A 14,276-nucleotide genomic window follows, 5' to 3' on the forward strand; every position below is an offset into this window, starting at 1 on the left:
TTAATTTACTCTTGATTCATTTGTGCAAAAATAAACCCTAATAAACTAAAATAAACTAATGTGATTTGCAGTGGTAAGAGCAGTTTGGATTTATCTATCTTTGCCATCCAAATGTTATCAGTGTCTTCAAACATATACGTATGTGCTGTTAAGAATATATATTTAATGAATGCATCGCAATTTAAAGATTTGTTTTTGATCTGACTTTTTTTCCTACAAAACTAATTTCTTTGTTATCTATTAATTTGTTGAAATTATTTGATCAAGTGTATGCTGAATATGGTAATTTTTAAACGTTGGGGCTTCTGTAATTTTGGGGGAAAAAACATAGGTTCCTACCATTGCGCCTGCACTTCCTGTTTCTCTGCCCTTCTTTTTCCATGTGTGCTTCCCACTGTGATGGCTGCAGCCCCGGACCTGAGGTAGTTTCCCATAATACTCAGCTGTGCCACCATCCACTCAGACATCCACTCAAGCTGTTCCATACTCCTCTAAACAAATACAGGAAGAGAAAAGAGGAGAGGGAGCACAGCGGCACTGCCACAAGGGGTAAGATAGACGGATGTGATCATCTGCATAAAGTGCCACCAAGAGAGAACGTCTCCATCACATCTCCAGTATTATAACAACTGCAGCTCAGACTCAGTATCGTGGTGAATGCGGAGCTGTGCTGGAGCTAAGAGGTCACAGGAAAAAGAAGCCAGATAATGATAAGAGTTCGACTTCTTAAAACTTGGGTCGCAGCCACGGAAAACAAAAGCCACGAGCTAGCCAGGAGTCGAACCTAGAATCTTCTGATCCGTAGTCAGACGCGTTATCCATTGCGCCACTAGCCCACGTGATGGCTGCCGGAGTAGGATTTTCATATAACGGTGCATTCCGGGCGCTTTGTCTTTTTAGAAGTGGTTCTTGCTGGTTTGATTCCCCTCAGCGTTTTCCTTTGAGAAATGAAGGAAGAAGAAGTACGGTTTATTCTCGTTACATTCTGTATTCGAAGCGGAAGTGGACTTGAAGATACGTGAGATATAAGGATTGTTCTATAAAGGTGAAATCAGGTTGAGGACAGAGGGTTAGGCAGGAATTTATTGTTGTGATGTTTTGATCTAGACAGCAACTGTATGAAGCCGGATTTACCTCCCCAACGCAGATTAATGGCTTCAAATAAATATCAGAGGAAGTTGCTTATGTTGTCCTTCCCCGATGTCGTTGCCTAAAAACACCAGCAGAAGTCGCCCCTGGTCCCCACCTCCTTATAGACTACAGCTCCAGGAGAACACATACATGACTTAAGTATAAATAAATTAATAAATTAATGTATAAATAAATAAACGAATACATAAATAAATACATATATAAATACATAAGGAAATAAAGAAATAAAGAAATAGATAAATAAATACAAACATGTATAAATAAATGTCTTAAGTCATGTATGCACCTCCATAAACACAGAGAGGGAGAAGACATAGGTGATGATTTCCATTTTATATCCATCTTTCAATATGATTATTAATTTTTTTAACACAGTTGTAAGCTTGTAACGTCTTATATGTAACCGTCAATTATAATCCTAAACAGAGTATTGTTATATCTACATGCAGCCATCTAACACAAACCACCGAGTCCGCTGATATAAAGATTTACTATAAACTGTCCAGACGCCACCAGGGAAAAGCGATTTCTTCATAAAATGAACGACAGAAAAAGATCGAACTAGCCAGGAGTCGAACCTAGAATCTTCTGATCCGTAGTCAGACGCGTTATCCATTGCGCCACTAGTCCATACGAATGTGACGTTGGCAATTCTTTTAAGACCTCACAATACTGCCATTATTTATTCTGTCGCTGGAAGGGGGGAAGGGGAGGGCGGTTTATTTGTTTTTGTCAGATGGTGCTTGTGGTATTTGTAGCTGAAGTGAAGATTCAAATAGTCAGATGACAGATGAAGTCCCCCCCACCACACACACACACACACACACACTGCTGCCTGTGTATTATATCCATGATTCGATTTTCTTTAATGTGGCTGCTCCTTCTTCCTCACCTACATGCACACAGTAGTAAGTGGGTTTATTTAAATAGATCTGCAGGTCGGAGCCATCAGTTGCGAGAACATTCACAGAAGATCCACTACTCTGCAGAATACACGCCCAAACCAAAGCAGCCAATGAAAAACCAGATGACTTCATCTGTCCTGGCAGGAGGCGTTGGGTTTATGTAACTGTCACACGCTGCAAATGTTCTGTAGTAAACTCTGTAATGCTTTAAATTACATCATTAAATTATACAGATTAAAGTGGGACCTTGTGTTCTAATCGATCTCAAAGATTAACATATGTATTGGGTTGTTTTTATCTGGTCCTAAATAAGAAAATGCAAAGGATTTGTGCTAGTTGAGGTATCAGTGAATGTCCCAGAATGACCTGTCATATACATTTATTATACAAATCCTGTCAATAAAACATTTATGCATGTACGATATGAAAACTACCTTTGCCAACAAGTATCTGTTGTAGCGCTGAGATGCCAAACTGGACCAGATTTACAGAGCGACTTGTGTAAGTCTGGAGGCATTTCTGTGCTCTTTCTTGTACACCTACATCATGTTGACATATTTTCAGGATATTTCAATGTAAGTGTAACACACTGCAGTGAGTTGGAAGGTTGCAGGGAGCTGTTGGGTTTCTACAGTGATCACGTTATACTATCAGGTAAATTACAACTGCAGATGAAACTTAACGTTTTACTTGGCTTTCAAAAGCACATGAAGGTCAAGAGTGAAAATAAACAAGATCTTTATTTGTACAACATGTGGCCTCAATCTCTGCACCTTAGCACCACACGTACCCATAACTCTCTTAAGGCTCTTATATACTTCTACGTATCCGTTTCTCGGAGAGGTCTCAGAGGGAGACAAAGTGTCTTTTTGATTTTTACTTCTCCGACGACTATCCGTCTAAAAACAATTCCCCGCCAAACCCATAGGTGGCGCAACGGAAGACGAGCTCAGAGAAGCCTACCCCATTTGGAAAGAAGAAGTCCACGTGTCTCTGTTGACATGTTAGCTTGCGTCCCACACACTGAACCATGGCAGCTAACAGATCTAAATAAAGTGACACCCAGCGTGTCAAGATGCTGATGTAATCGTTTCTTAGCGCAGCGGTTCCCCGGTCTTGTTTCCGAACTGTGTTGCTGATTCCACAGCTTGAATCTGCTTGAGGCTACATGTAGCTAGAAGCTACCCGGACCTAGCTCCCCCCCAGCTTCCACACACAGTCAGCAGGGACTCCCGGCACTAACTACTACCCAGTGTTTGCTTCTAACCTGACGGTATTATAGAAACAGTGTCATGATAGAAGTGGAATTAAAGTCGTGGCGGCGGGTTCTTGCACTGTTACCACCGCAGTTAGCATGGTGGCTAGCCTAGCCTGCTAGCGCCGTTTTGAAAGCTCGTTATAACCGTATGTGACCGTGCACACATGCCCTCAGTGCTCTAACGAGCCACCGTCAGCCGGACAACTCCGCTGGCTTAACACACACGTCACATTAATCGTAGAATCATAGTTGTGTTCGTGTTTGTTGCTACAAGTAAACAGAAAGTTTGAGGTCCGGAAATACGGAAATGACGTCATACGGAAATGATGTCGTTCGCGGACCAATCACAGCCAAGAGCGGTCCGTCGGGTCTCCAAAATGAAGACGGATAGTTAGAAAAATCAGACGTGTACGAAAAGCTGTCGGAGGCGCTCGGAGAGGACGTTTCACGACGGATAGGGCGGTCTTATCTGTTCGTAATAGAAATAACGGAGAGGCATAAATTGGCCTTTACTGTATTGTTGTTTTATACTGTTGTTTTATGCACAGTGCACCAACCACAGCAAGGCAATTTCCTGTATGTGCAAATATACTTGGCAAATACAATAAAAATAATTCTGATTCTGATTCTGATTGCTGCAGTTTTCTAGAGATTCTTCATTCCCATCTTATTTAATAAAAGGGGTATATTAGATTAGATTAGATTAGATTCAACTTTTTTGTCATTGCACAGTACAATTACGAAATGGAGTTTAGCATCTAACCAGAAGTGCAAAAAAGGCAGTAAAAGTGCAGAGTATTGTGCATATTAAAAGTGAATATAACTCTTGTCGGAAGGAGAAAACATTTGAACGGGTGAATTCTCACTGATACTGAGTATTCTGGGAATCAGTGAGTAAATGTTAAAAATTCAGATTACTGGTAAATTTAGTATAATTCTAAACCTAGTTAAAAATGATCCTGCTCACATTTAAGCAATTTTGCAAAAAATAAGACTAAGGGGATAATTATTAACAAAGATTAAGCTACAATCTTTAGAGGTAATGTGTACTTATTTTAAACTTTTAATTAAACCAATTCAGGACTTTAAATGAGCTGGTACCACTTTATGCAGTTGAACTCTTGCCCATTCACACTCCATCCTGAACACTGAGGTTGACCAACCCAATACGGCTGGATGTCTCAAGAGCTACAGGTTCAAAAATAGAGATGACCTGGCCTTTGCAGTGGCTGCATGTAATCTCTGGAGCAGTTTACAAATTCATATCAGAACCGCTCAGACCAACTTTTATTTCATTAGTAAAGACCCTCTTCTTCTCATTGGCTTTTCATTGGAGTTGAGTTTCAGGGCCTGATTCCCCCTGCAATTGCACAATATTTTGAATCTAAAATGTGTTTGATATTTCACCTTTTGTCACTTTTTCATATTTTATTTATCTCCCTTTTCATATTTATTGTTGCAGGTCATCCTCCCTGCAGCTGCGAGACTGTACAACCTGCTTTGCTCTCAGAAACAAGGGACACACCCACTATGGAACTATAAAATCTGATTCATCTCATTTAACTGTGCAACCCTGATTTCTGTGTGTTAATGGCTCATGTGCAATCCACTACACTGTCTATATTCTATCTTATCTTAACTTAACTTATCCTATCTTGAGATCAATTCTCTTCAGTTAACTTAACTCATTTAGAAAATGAAATATTTGAAATATAAATATAGACATTTTCAAACGTAAACCAAAAGCCCATGTTTTCAGTCTGTCTTTCATGTCGTTTTTTATGCTTTTTAGAAATTACACTTGTTCCATTAATTATAATGAATTATAATTTTTATTGTCTAATTTATTTTTTAAACTATACTCTATTTTAGGTGTTTTTAATAATTTGATTCTTATTTATTATTCATTCTGTCTTGTTCTTTTAACTTCTTACTGTTTTGATATCAAATCTCAGTAGCACTTTGAATTGCAATTGTTGTTTTTAAAAGGTGCTGTATAAATAAGGTTTGATTGATTGATTTAAGCCTGTTCCGCACTTTGGTCAATTGTGTTTCAAACGCGATGTATAAATAAACTTTGACTTGACAGCTGCATGTCCTGTTTTACATTGTCAACTCCATTATAAAGGCTCAAATTACATAACCCCACCCGACCCTGCAATTCCTTCCACCACCCGGCGGTGAGAGAATTGAGCACACCCGCACGCCTCTGCGGCCCCGCCCCGGGTGAACTCCCCCCTGTGACGTCAGACCAGTCCTCCCAATGCGGTGGCCGTGCTGATGGGCCGTGGCTGCTCCGCGGAGGGTGCACTCGTCCCGTGTGTGGTGTGTCAGTGTCACACGAACCGTGGAGTGTGTTTGCGTTCTGCAGCCCGAGCTCCTCACACACTGCTGCATGCAAACAAACCCCAAAACGGGTGAAGGGGGGGTCGTCCAGGAAGGGACGTGCAAGCATGCGTGAACGTGTGCGTGTGCAGATGTTTGGATCCGCCGGAGGTTTTCTAGGAATCGGAAGTGCCGATGGAGCTGCTCGCCCTCTGACCGCCCGCTTTGTTGCATGAAGGAACACGTTCCCTCGTCTCTCGTCAAAGGATCCCGGGCTCGGTCGCATCTCTCTCTCCCCATGGTGCTCGAAGGGTAAGAGGAGGAAACACGCCCGCGCTTTGTTTATTCTCTGAAATCACCACATGCATCACGGACGCGCGCCTGCCTTTGTTTTCTGTGTGTGTGTGTTTGTCAGCTGGAGGAAAAAAAACACACAAACACTCCTCTGCTGCTCAGCACTTTAACTCGGTCACAACACAGGAATGCCCGAGTGGAGCAGTGTGTGCAGGCAGAATGATGGTGTGTGTGTGTGTGTGTGTGTGTGTGTGTGTGTGTGTGTGTGTGTGTGTGTGTGTGTGTGTGTGTGTGTGTGTGTGTGTGTGTGTGTGTGTGTGTGTGTGTGTGTGTGTGTGTGTGTGTGTGTGTGTGTGTGTGTGTGTGTGTGTGTGTGTGTGTGTGTGTGTGTGTGTGTGTGTGTGTGTGTGTGTGTGTGTGTGTGTGTGGTGGGGGGTGCTCGCTGACTAACACTCTCCCGGGTCTGGGGCTCCTGTGTTAGCAGGGACATGGACGGGATCGGGAACACCATGCAGAAGAAGGCTGCGGAGCTGGAGCGCCTGGCCGAGGTGCTCGTCACCGGGGAACAGCTGAGGTAGGTCGGACTGTCCTACTGGACCCTCCCCGCTGACCTTGGGTGGTCTGCGGCTCCCAAGTCAAACACATCTTCAAACTCACACACACACACACACACACACATCTGCAGCCACCTCTGCATAGACCTCACAATTAGTAAAGTAATATAATTGCTAATGATTCAATTTGCATTTCCGACTTTATTTGGCCCAGATCTGGATGATTGAGAACTCGACAGGACATGTCACATCAAATCAGAACAGTGGGTTTCATAATCGTGTTTGCAGCGGGTCAGTGATCACGCATGTTGCCCTCTTTCATTGTAAACCACAGCCTCACTGCAGCATGCACAGCTCGAGCCATGCCAGCTTCACCTCTACAACACACACATTTGAGCCTGAGGCACTGTAGATTCTGCAGGATCTTCTGTGTTGAGGACCGAACACGTGATTGATTGATGCAGCTCCAGTAATACATGGTTTTTGGGGGAAATTAGGGTATTATGAAACATCAAACCTTATGTCATTGCGTGTCCTGGCTATTTATCTATTTGGAAAATGTACCGCAAACACTTAGAAGGGTTGTTGCCTGTATCCCGGTGGTGTTGACCGGCTCATGAATAGAGGCTCAGTAGGCAAAGCATGGCACCAATGCCTGGAATTTCAGCTCCCCCACCGAACTCTGAGGAAAACACTGAATTGTGTTTTGCAACTGGGTGTGATAAAGTTGGTGTTGTTTTTGAATTACACACGGTAACACCGACCTGCTCCAGAGAATAAAAAGCAAGTCTAAAGTCATCACCTTGAGAAAACACTGTTTGTGTCTGGACATATTCTTCAGGGCACTCTTGCCTAGGGCCGATGTGTGTTTCCTTATTGGTCTCTGTGTACTGTGTGTGTGTGTGTGTGTGTGTCAGTGTCCCTGGCACAGCTGTATACTGAGCCAGGCAGTGTGTCTGGTGTCAGTGAACGAGGGGTCGGTTGGGGTGGTAGTTCCTGAGTCCTCTGAGACGCTGCCTCTTTGGGGGAAGGGACTCAAGATTGTGACACACACAAGACTGGCTCTCTGTCCGTCTTCCTCTTCTGGAGACACTGCAGTCAGCCCCAGAGCTTTGTTCGCCAAGTTAACAGCAGTTGTTCTGTCGGTCGGCCGGTGACTCAACAATGACAGATTGTCATGAAGCTTGGTGCAGATATTCATGATCCCACAGACCATTAAGCCTCTTGATATTCGCAGATCCCTTAAATTCCATTGAGCTCAATTTAGTTTGTCTCAAACTTTGGTTATTGACCAAACCAGGTCAGGTTTAACGACGTTCCCATCGGCCTCAGCTGTTCCTTGGGTTTATTGCTATTAGCAAACGTCAGCATGCTCTCTAAGCAAAAGGGAACAAGGAACATGTAAAACCTGCTTAATATCAGCAGTATTCACATTTAGCTCAAAGCACCGCCACACTCCAGTGGAGTCTCACAGATCGTCTCAGGTGGCTGTAGACCCTCACTGCCAGGTTCTGACCCTCCCAACCCTGGAAGGAGTTTTGTGAAAGGTCAAGTTTCCATGAACAAGATCCCAGTTTGAAAGACCCACTTACTGTAGGTGCATGTGGGGACAAGGCTGTAGTCTTTGTACAGTGTGCACACACTCAAACACAGGGCAGTTTAATGATTGATGCTCTCCCTGGGCTTCCCTGATTTGGCTTTGTCCCTTGACTTTGTTCCAGCAAATAATATGAAATGTGGAAGGGAGGACGTCACAGTCGATTGAACTCTGTGAACTGCGCTATTCACGATAACCGAATTAGAGTTGATATGAAACACAAGCCGGGTGAAAGTGAAGTGTATCTAATCCACACCTTTTGTTTGATCGTTTTATCACGAGTCCAGCTCATGGAACATGACTGACACAGTTCCTGGTACTGATAACGGCAGAAAAAAAAAAAATCTTATCATAGATTTCAGTTCCTTCAGGTGGACGGCTCATATCTTAGAGCAGATCTGTTTCAGGCGCAGGGCTGGAGAGGACAGCTATCATGACTCGTGCAGCTGCTGCAATAAGTCTTGTGACCGGTCTGTTGTGAATAGACTGTTGTGAGCGAGAGTGAGGCGTCTTGAACATCTTCAGGCTGCAAGAGACTCATTCAGAAATGCTCTCAGCTGGCTTTGTCTGATCCCGTTTAAGAATTGCTAATACAGAGTAGAGTCTGACCGTTATGTATTTTTGGAGATCGATGCCAATACTGAAAGAAGGGAGTAAAAAATCCCTGATATAGACCCCTATTAAAAAAAGTGAGCAATAATTCCTTATAACTCTGTATCATATGACAAAGAAATGCGATTGCTGATTTTTTTATGGGTTACTTTTAGGGATGGGGGAAAAAATCGATTCAGTTACAAATCGCGATTCTTGTGAATGACGATTTTAAATCGATATGCTGCCTCCCAAATCGATTTAAAAAAAACAACAAAAAAAACATTTTTATTGGTTTATACCGGGGGGGATATATGGGGGGAGCAACATCACCCCAGAGCATGTTGACCAGCTCTTGTTTTTGCACAAGAATCTAAACATACCCAAGCACTAGCTTTGCATCGGCTACATGCAAACAACAATAGCCTACTTTTTGTTTATTTCAAAGTTTATATTTTAAGGAAACTTCATTCCATTTAATTTACCTTTTATTTATTGTTTAAAAGTAGCCTAAGTGGCATACATTTCTTAATCTGTCAGTTTGTGTGCAGTTGACGGGCTATACAATAATAGGGCACATTTTTATTTATTTTCTCTATTGGCTGCCCGGCAGTCATTAAGTTAAAGTTAATATTTGAAATAAAACTGGTAAAGCTCTAAGTGTTGTATTTGAAGGAATGATCCAACATTTTTCCATGGTCCAGTATTTAAAAAAAAAAAATAACCAAAAGAAATCCCAGGAAATCGTAATATCGAATCACAATACTTACAGAATCGCAATACCCACAGAAATCGCAATACATATCGTATCGCCACCTAAGTATCGTGATAGTATCGTATCGGGAGGTCCCTGCCGATTCCCGTCCCTAGTAACTTTACAGTCTGTATATAAACTTTATTATAAATGATAAGAAACACAATTACAGCCAAACGTAAATTCTCACATTTTATGTTAAATGTGAACACAAATGCAAATTCTTTTTTGCATTGTTTTCTTTAAAATAAATTTTTCATATATCAGTCGGACTTTAATACAGAGATTAAGTCCGGCAACTAAGCTGTTTATAAGGAAACAGAAAGGTTGATGATTTTTGCTTCCAGCTCCATTTGAAACGGTTTAAATCACGATTAGGGCTGAAATCCTCACAGAGAGGATGATAGCAGACCTGGTTGGAAGTCTGAAGTCTGTGAACTTGGGCAGACGAGGTTATTTGCCCATCTCCAGTCTTTGCAGGAGACAAGTCTTACTGGGCCGGCCTGTCTTCGCTAATCCAAAGTGATGCTGGCCAGCTGCACACAGACAGCATCACTGCATCCATCAGCAGCATGGAGTGGAACCAGCAAGCCACAGGAAGCATGGCTCACAGTCGGGTGGGCTGTTTTTTCAGGTTCAGGGAGAGGTCACCTTGATGATGTGAAACTAGCATCTAGGACGCGAATAGAAGCATGAGAGGTTTATCATGTTATCGTGTGATAAAATCGCATTATAAATCCCTGGAGACAGTATTTGAATACCATGGGTTTCGCCCAGAGTCTAGAGGAGCGATTTACTGTCTAACCTCGGATGTCTGTCCAGATCAAGTTATCGTTTATCATACAGACTAATATGATGCAGGTAACAGGGATAAATAGAGTCGGAAATGTGAGCTGCCACCTATTTAGAAGGTGACATAAAAGTTATAAGTCTCATTATTAATACCAGCATGAATTTTTATACCACTAAAAGTAGCAGTTAAACAGGGATGAAACATTTAAAAAAAGGCAATGGAGTCCTGTCCCACTGTGGGTGAGGAGTTTGACTTCCTGTTTTATTTCCCTGACTCGTCATATTCAATGCCACAAACTCACCAAAGACTGAGAGGCTCTCTCACTTCGCTGTCTTGCCAAATTAGTGGGTTCACCAAGGTGTGATAAGCACCGATGCTAATGGCATGGGTATAAGTGTATGTTTTGTTTTTGGATTACACTGAAATAAGCTAAACTAATATTGATGGAGATGGTTTGCAATATTCCACATTTTTGTTTTTGTCAAAGTAATTGGACTTTGATCGAGATCAAGGTCATTGTGTAAATGTATCCCTATAAAAGTTGTTGAGTTTTGCTCATACTACTCCATTCACTACTTATTGTATTATAATTCTCACATGTGTCAGTAGTAGCCCCGCCTTATGGGATCAAACCAAGCATTGTCTAGTTTCTAAGGAATTGTGTCGCAGGATGCTTAAGAATCTTTTTTTCCTCCCCTCTTCGTCTCGTTCACCGACCTCCAGGCTGCGGCTCCACGAGGCGAAGGTGATCAAGGATCGGCGGCACCACCTGCGAACCTACCCAAACTGCTTTGTGGCCAAGGAGCTCATCGACTGGCTGATGGAGCACAAGGAGGCCACAGATCGAGACATGGCCATCAAGATCATGCAGAAACTTCTAGACCAGAGCATCATTCACCATGGTAAGGATGCGAGTGTGTGTGTCTGTGAGTGTTTGTTTGTGTGTGTGTATGTGTGTGTGAGTCTGTCTTAGAGCCCGACTGATGCTGATTTTGTCGGGCCGATGCAAATACTACTAGTGAAAAGGGTCCAATACTGATTTATTAGCAGTAGACCGATATTTATTTTAAAGAAATTTGGCAATGATTCCAAAGATGCCGTTATCAAACCCCTATGACAAAGATGTTGTTTAGACTTGATATTTTAAAGGTCAACTATAAGCTTATAATATACTTACATATAATCAAGAAAACACAAATACAAACAAAATATATAGAACTTGAAAAAAAAAAAAAAACCAACATAAATGCACCTGTTTTCTGCTTTGTTTCTTCTATAACGTCCAATTAGATCGGCTAACAAATGTATCAGGCAGGCTTCAGTGTGTGTGGGTGTGTTCACAGGGTGTGGGGTTACTTTTACTTCTCTAGTTCTCTTGTGTTTTCTCTTTCTTGTAACTGCGAGGGTCGCTCTCCTTTGCGTCAGCTCTCTCTCTCTTTCTTCTTCTCTTTACTTTTTCTGGGCGTGCCTATTAATGGAGGATTCTGTCCCTCAGCCAATTTGGCTCTGACGCGGCGTCTCACTACCTGCTTCGGATTCGATCAGTTTGTGAAGACAGAGACAGCCGAAGCCGTTCCCTCGAGTTGATGCTTAAACAGAGCCAACTCTTGTTTAGCAGCTGTTGATTAATGATTTATTTCTGTTTAGGTTTTAGTCGGGGCTTTATTAAAAGATAACCAAAATTCCCCAAGATGCTTTTGCTTGTGCAATAGTCTACCATCATAAATTAGCCCGAGCACATACGGACCGTGAATTAGAATGAGCCCTGTAGGTGACAGTTAAGTGAAATTTAAGATCGATGGATTTAGCCGTAAAGCAAATGTGCACTTTGAGTTGTGGACATGAAACCGGTTTCTCTACTTCTGGAGTTCCTGCATGTTGGTTGTGATGATGTTTAGTCTTAATGTAAATATTTGTCTGCACCAGATATTCCGGTTCTTGTCAAGCAGCTGGTAACAATCTTTCCTAATAATCCATGTTTCTCTCTGCGGACCACAACAGTGACGCCCATTTTTAGAAAGGCTCTGGCTCCAGAAGTAAATGAGACTACGCCTTCCATAAACCATTGTAAATGATCCATCTCCAACAACTTCCAGCGCTCCTCTTCTTTACTTTACCTTGTAGTTATTTTCAACACTCTTCTTTTCCTCACCTCTAAAAAACAACAGCATGTTAGTAAGATTCTCATGGTTGTGGTAAACATTTCCATGGTAACAGGAAGCCCCACCAAACAGAGACGTCATTATTACACCTGAGGATTGAGGGTAGTGCAGTACTTTTCCTTGATATTGCAAAACAAACAAAATTTTCTTAGATTGGAGTTTATATCATAGAGAGTTGTGGTTTCTACAGGAGCATATAACATAGTTTCACAATCTCGTAGCTTGTGTTAAATCTACCTTGGATGGTTACAATATTAAGGCTGAAAATCAAAATCCCTATTGAGAAAATGAAAAGGATTTTTACTTCCCAGGAACCATGCTGTTGAGCTCCATTCCTGCAGGTGATGAGTCTTTATCCAACACAAGTAAAAACCTCTTTGTTTTCTGTGTGTCTGTGTTTGTTTTTTTAGTGTGTGACGAGCACCGGGAGTTCAGAGACTTGAAGTTGTTTTACCGCTTCCGCAAGGACGATGGAACTTTCCCGCTGGACAGTGAAGCCAAGGTCTTCATGAGGGGCCAGAGGATATACGAAAAGTACGTACGGGCATGCAAACACACCGATTCCTGTCCTTTGTAGTGTGGCTTTGAAGAAGGTTTGATTTTATGTTTTTCTTTCACCTCATTAGCGGAGAGCTTTAAAGGAATACTTTGGCATCTTAGAGGTGCAGGAGTCCGTTTGGTAAAGAACCGCAGACAGCAGTTGGCTCCACATTATAGTAAAATCCTCAGGTCATAAATACAGTCTAGCGTTGAGCTTGTCTTTGTTTTACAGCTCAATGAAGTCATGATGCAGGCTTTCAGACACATCAGCTGATTCCATATTTAACAACTTAGCAAATATTTTCAGCTTCGCGTGTCCCATTACATCTCGTGCGAATGCCTGAGGAGTTTTGCTGAAACTCTGCAGCATATTCAAATGTCACAGCAGGCGTTTGTTCTCGCAAAGTGAGAAAATGCAGTGTTTGCACACAATGCACACTTTTACTTTGTCTGGTTGTAGAAGCTCCGCAGCAGCAGCAGCAGCAACAAGGGGCTCCTTAACAAGTTCTCCTTCTCAATGGAGCCTCGCTGGGAACCCAAACTTAGCCCATACTTTATCTAAATGAATTTGTCATCGCAATTCATCCAGTTTACTTGCATGTTTACAGCTGTAAAGAGTTCTGACTGTGAGCATGTCCCTCTAACCTGGCTTTTACCTTCACAATAATTTGTCAATTTTTTTGGGAAAGCGCGATATCCAGCATCCAGTTTTCTTTCCTAGACAGTCACCTTGATGCTTGTCGACATGTGGGTTTGTTGTTCACCGTGACCGTGACCTGACACACATACAGCCAGCAGAAACCATCTTGAAGGCCAAATTCATCCACTATCTTATGTTATTTCAGCGCAAATGGCAAACAAGTATTTCAAATATGAAAATAATGGCTCGTATGAGAGTTATTTGGCATTTCTCATGCCAGTAAATAAACATAATAGTGCCTCATATTGGACATGAATATTTGTTGAAATGTGATGAAAGCCTGCAGGGAGTTAAACATCAGGTTGGTGGAATCATTTTCAGAAGAGATGACACTTAGTGTTTTTATACAGAGACTGGTTGGATTAAGAGGAAAGCAGAGGACACCACTAATGGGAATGTTTTTGTTTGTCATCACCTTTCTACCAATTATACTGTTTTTCTCCAATAGCGATGAGACTAATTGTTACTATAGAAACGCCAAAGTGTTCCTCTGTGTGTCTCTTCTTTCCCAGCTGGTGCTTTATTAGTGGTATATAGGATCCCACACACGCAGACACGCACACATGCACACACACACACACACACACACACACACACACACACACACACACACACACACACACACACACACACACACACACACACACACAC

General features: G+C 42.1%; 1 protein-coding gene and 2 non-coding genes across 4 annotated transcripts in view; 1 reads left to right on the forward strand and 2 right to left on the reverse strand.

The window, feature by feature from the left end:
- Positions 1-763: 763 nt before the first annotated feature.
- On the reverse strand, positions 764-836 carry trnar-acg (transfer RNA arginine (anticodon ACG)). Its single transcript has one exon. It is a non-coding gene; the product is annotated as a tRNA-Arg (tRNA).
- An 873-nt stretch (positions 837-1,709) lies between these two features.
- On the reverse strand, positions 1,710-1,782 carry trnar-acg (transfer RNA arginine (anticodon ACG)). The gene has a single exon. It is a non-coding gene; the product is annotated as a tRNA-Arg (tRNA).
- Positions 1,783-5,609: 3,827 nt separating this feature from the next.
- The window catches only part of deptor (DEP domain containing MTOR-interacting protein), a 34,765-nt gene continuing 26,098 nt past the window's right edge, over positions 5,610-14,276 (forward strand). Inside the window, exons 1-4 of one of the 2 annotated variants that reach the window (XM_061081939.1) lie at positions 5,610-5,952; positions 6,416-6,508; positions 10,947-11,125; positions 12,796-12,919. In XM_061081939.1, the coding sequence (XP_060937922.1) occupies positions 5,873-5,952; positions 6,416-6,508; positions 10,947-11,125; positions 12,796-12,919 (476 nt within the window). In that variant the 5' untranslated portion in view covers positions 5,610-5,872. The remainder of the gene's footprint in view (positions 5,953-6,415; positions 6,509-10,946; positions 11,126-12,795; positions 12,920-14,276) is intronic. The other variant, XM_061081940.1, reaches the window with a different exon arrangement.

This window comes from Limanda limanda, chromosome 11 (assembly GCF_963576545.1).
Source record: "Limanda limanda chromosome 11, fLimLim1.1, whole genome shotgun sequence".
NCBI classification, from domain to species: domain Eukaryota; kingdom Metazoa; phylum Chordata; class Actinopteri; order Pleuronectiformes; family Pleuronectidae; genus Limanda; species Limanda limanda.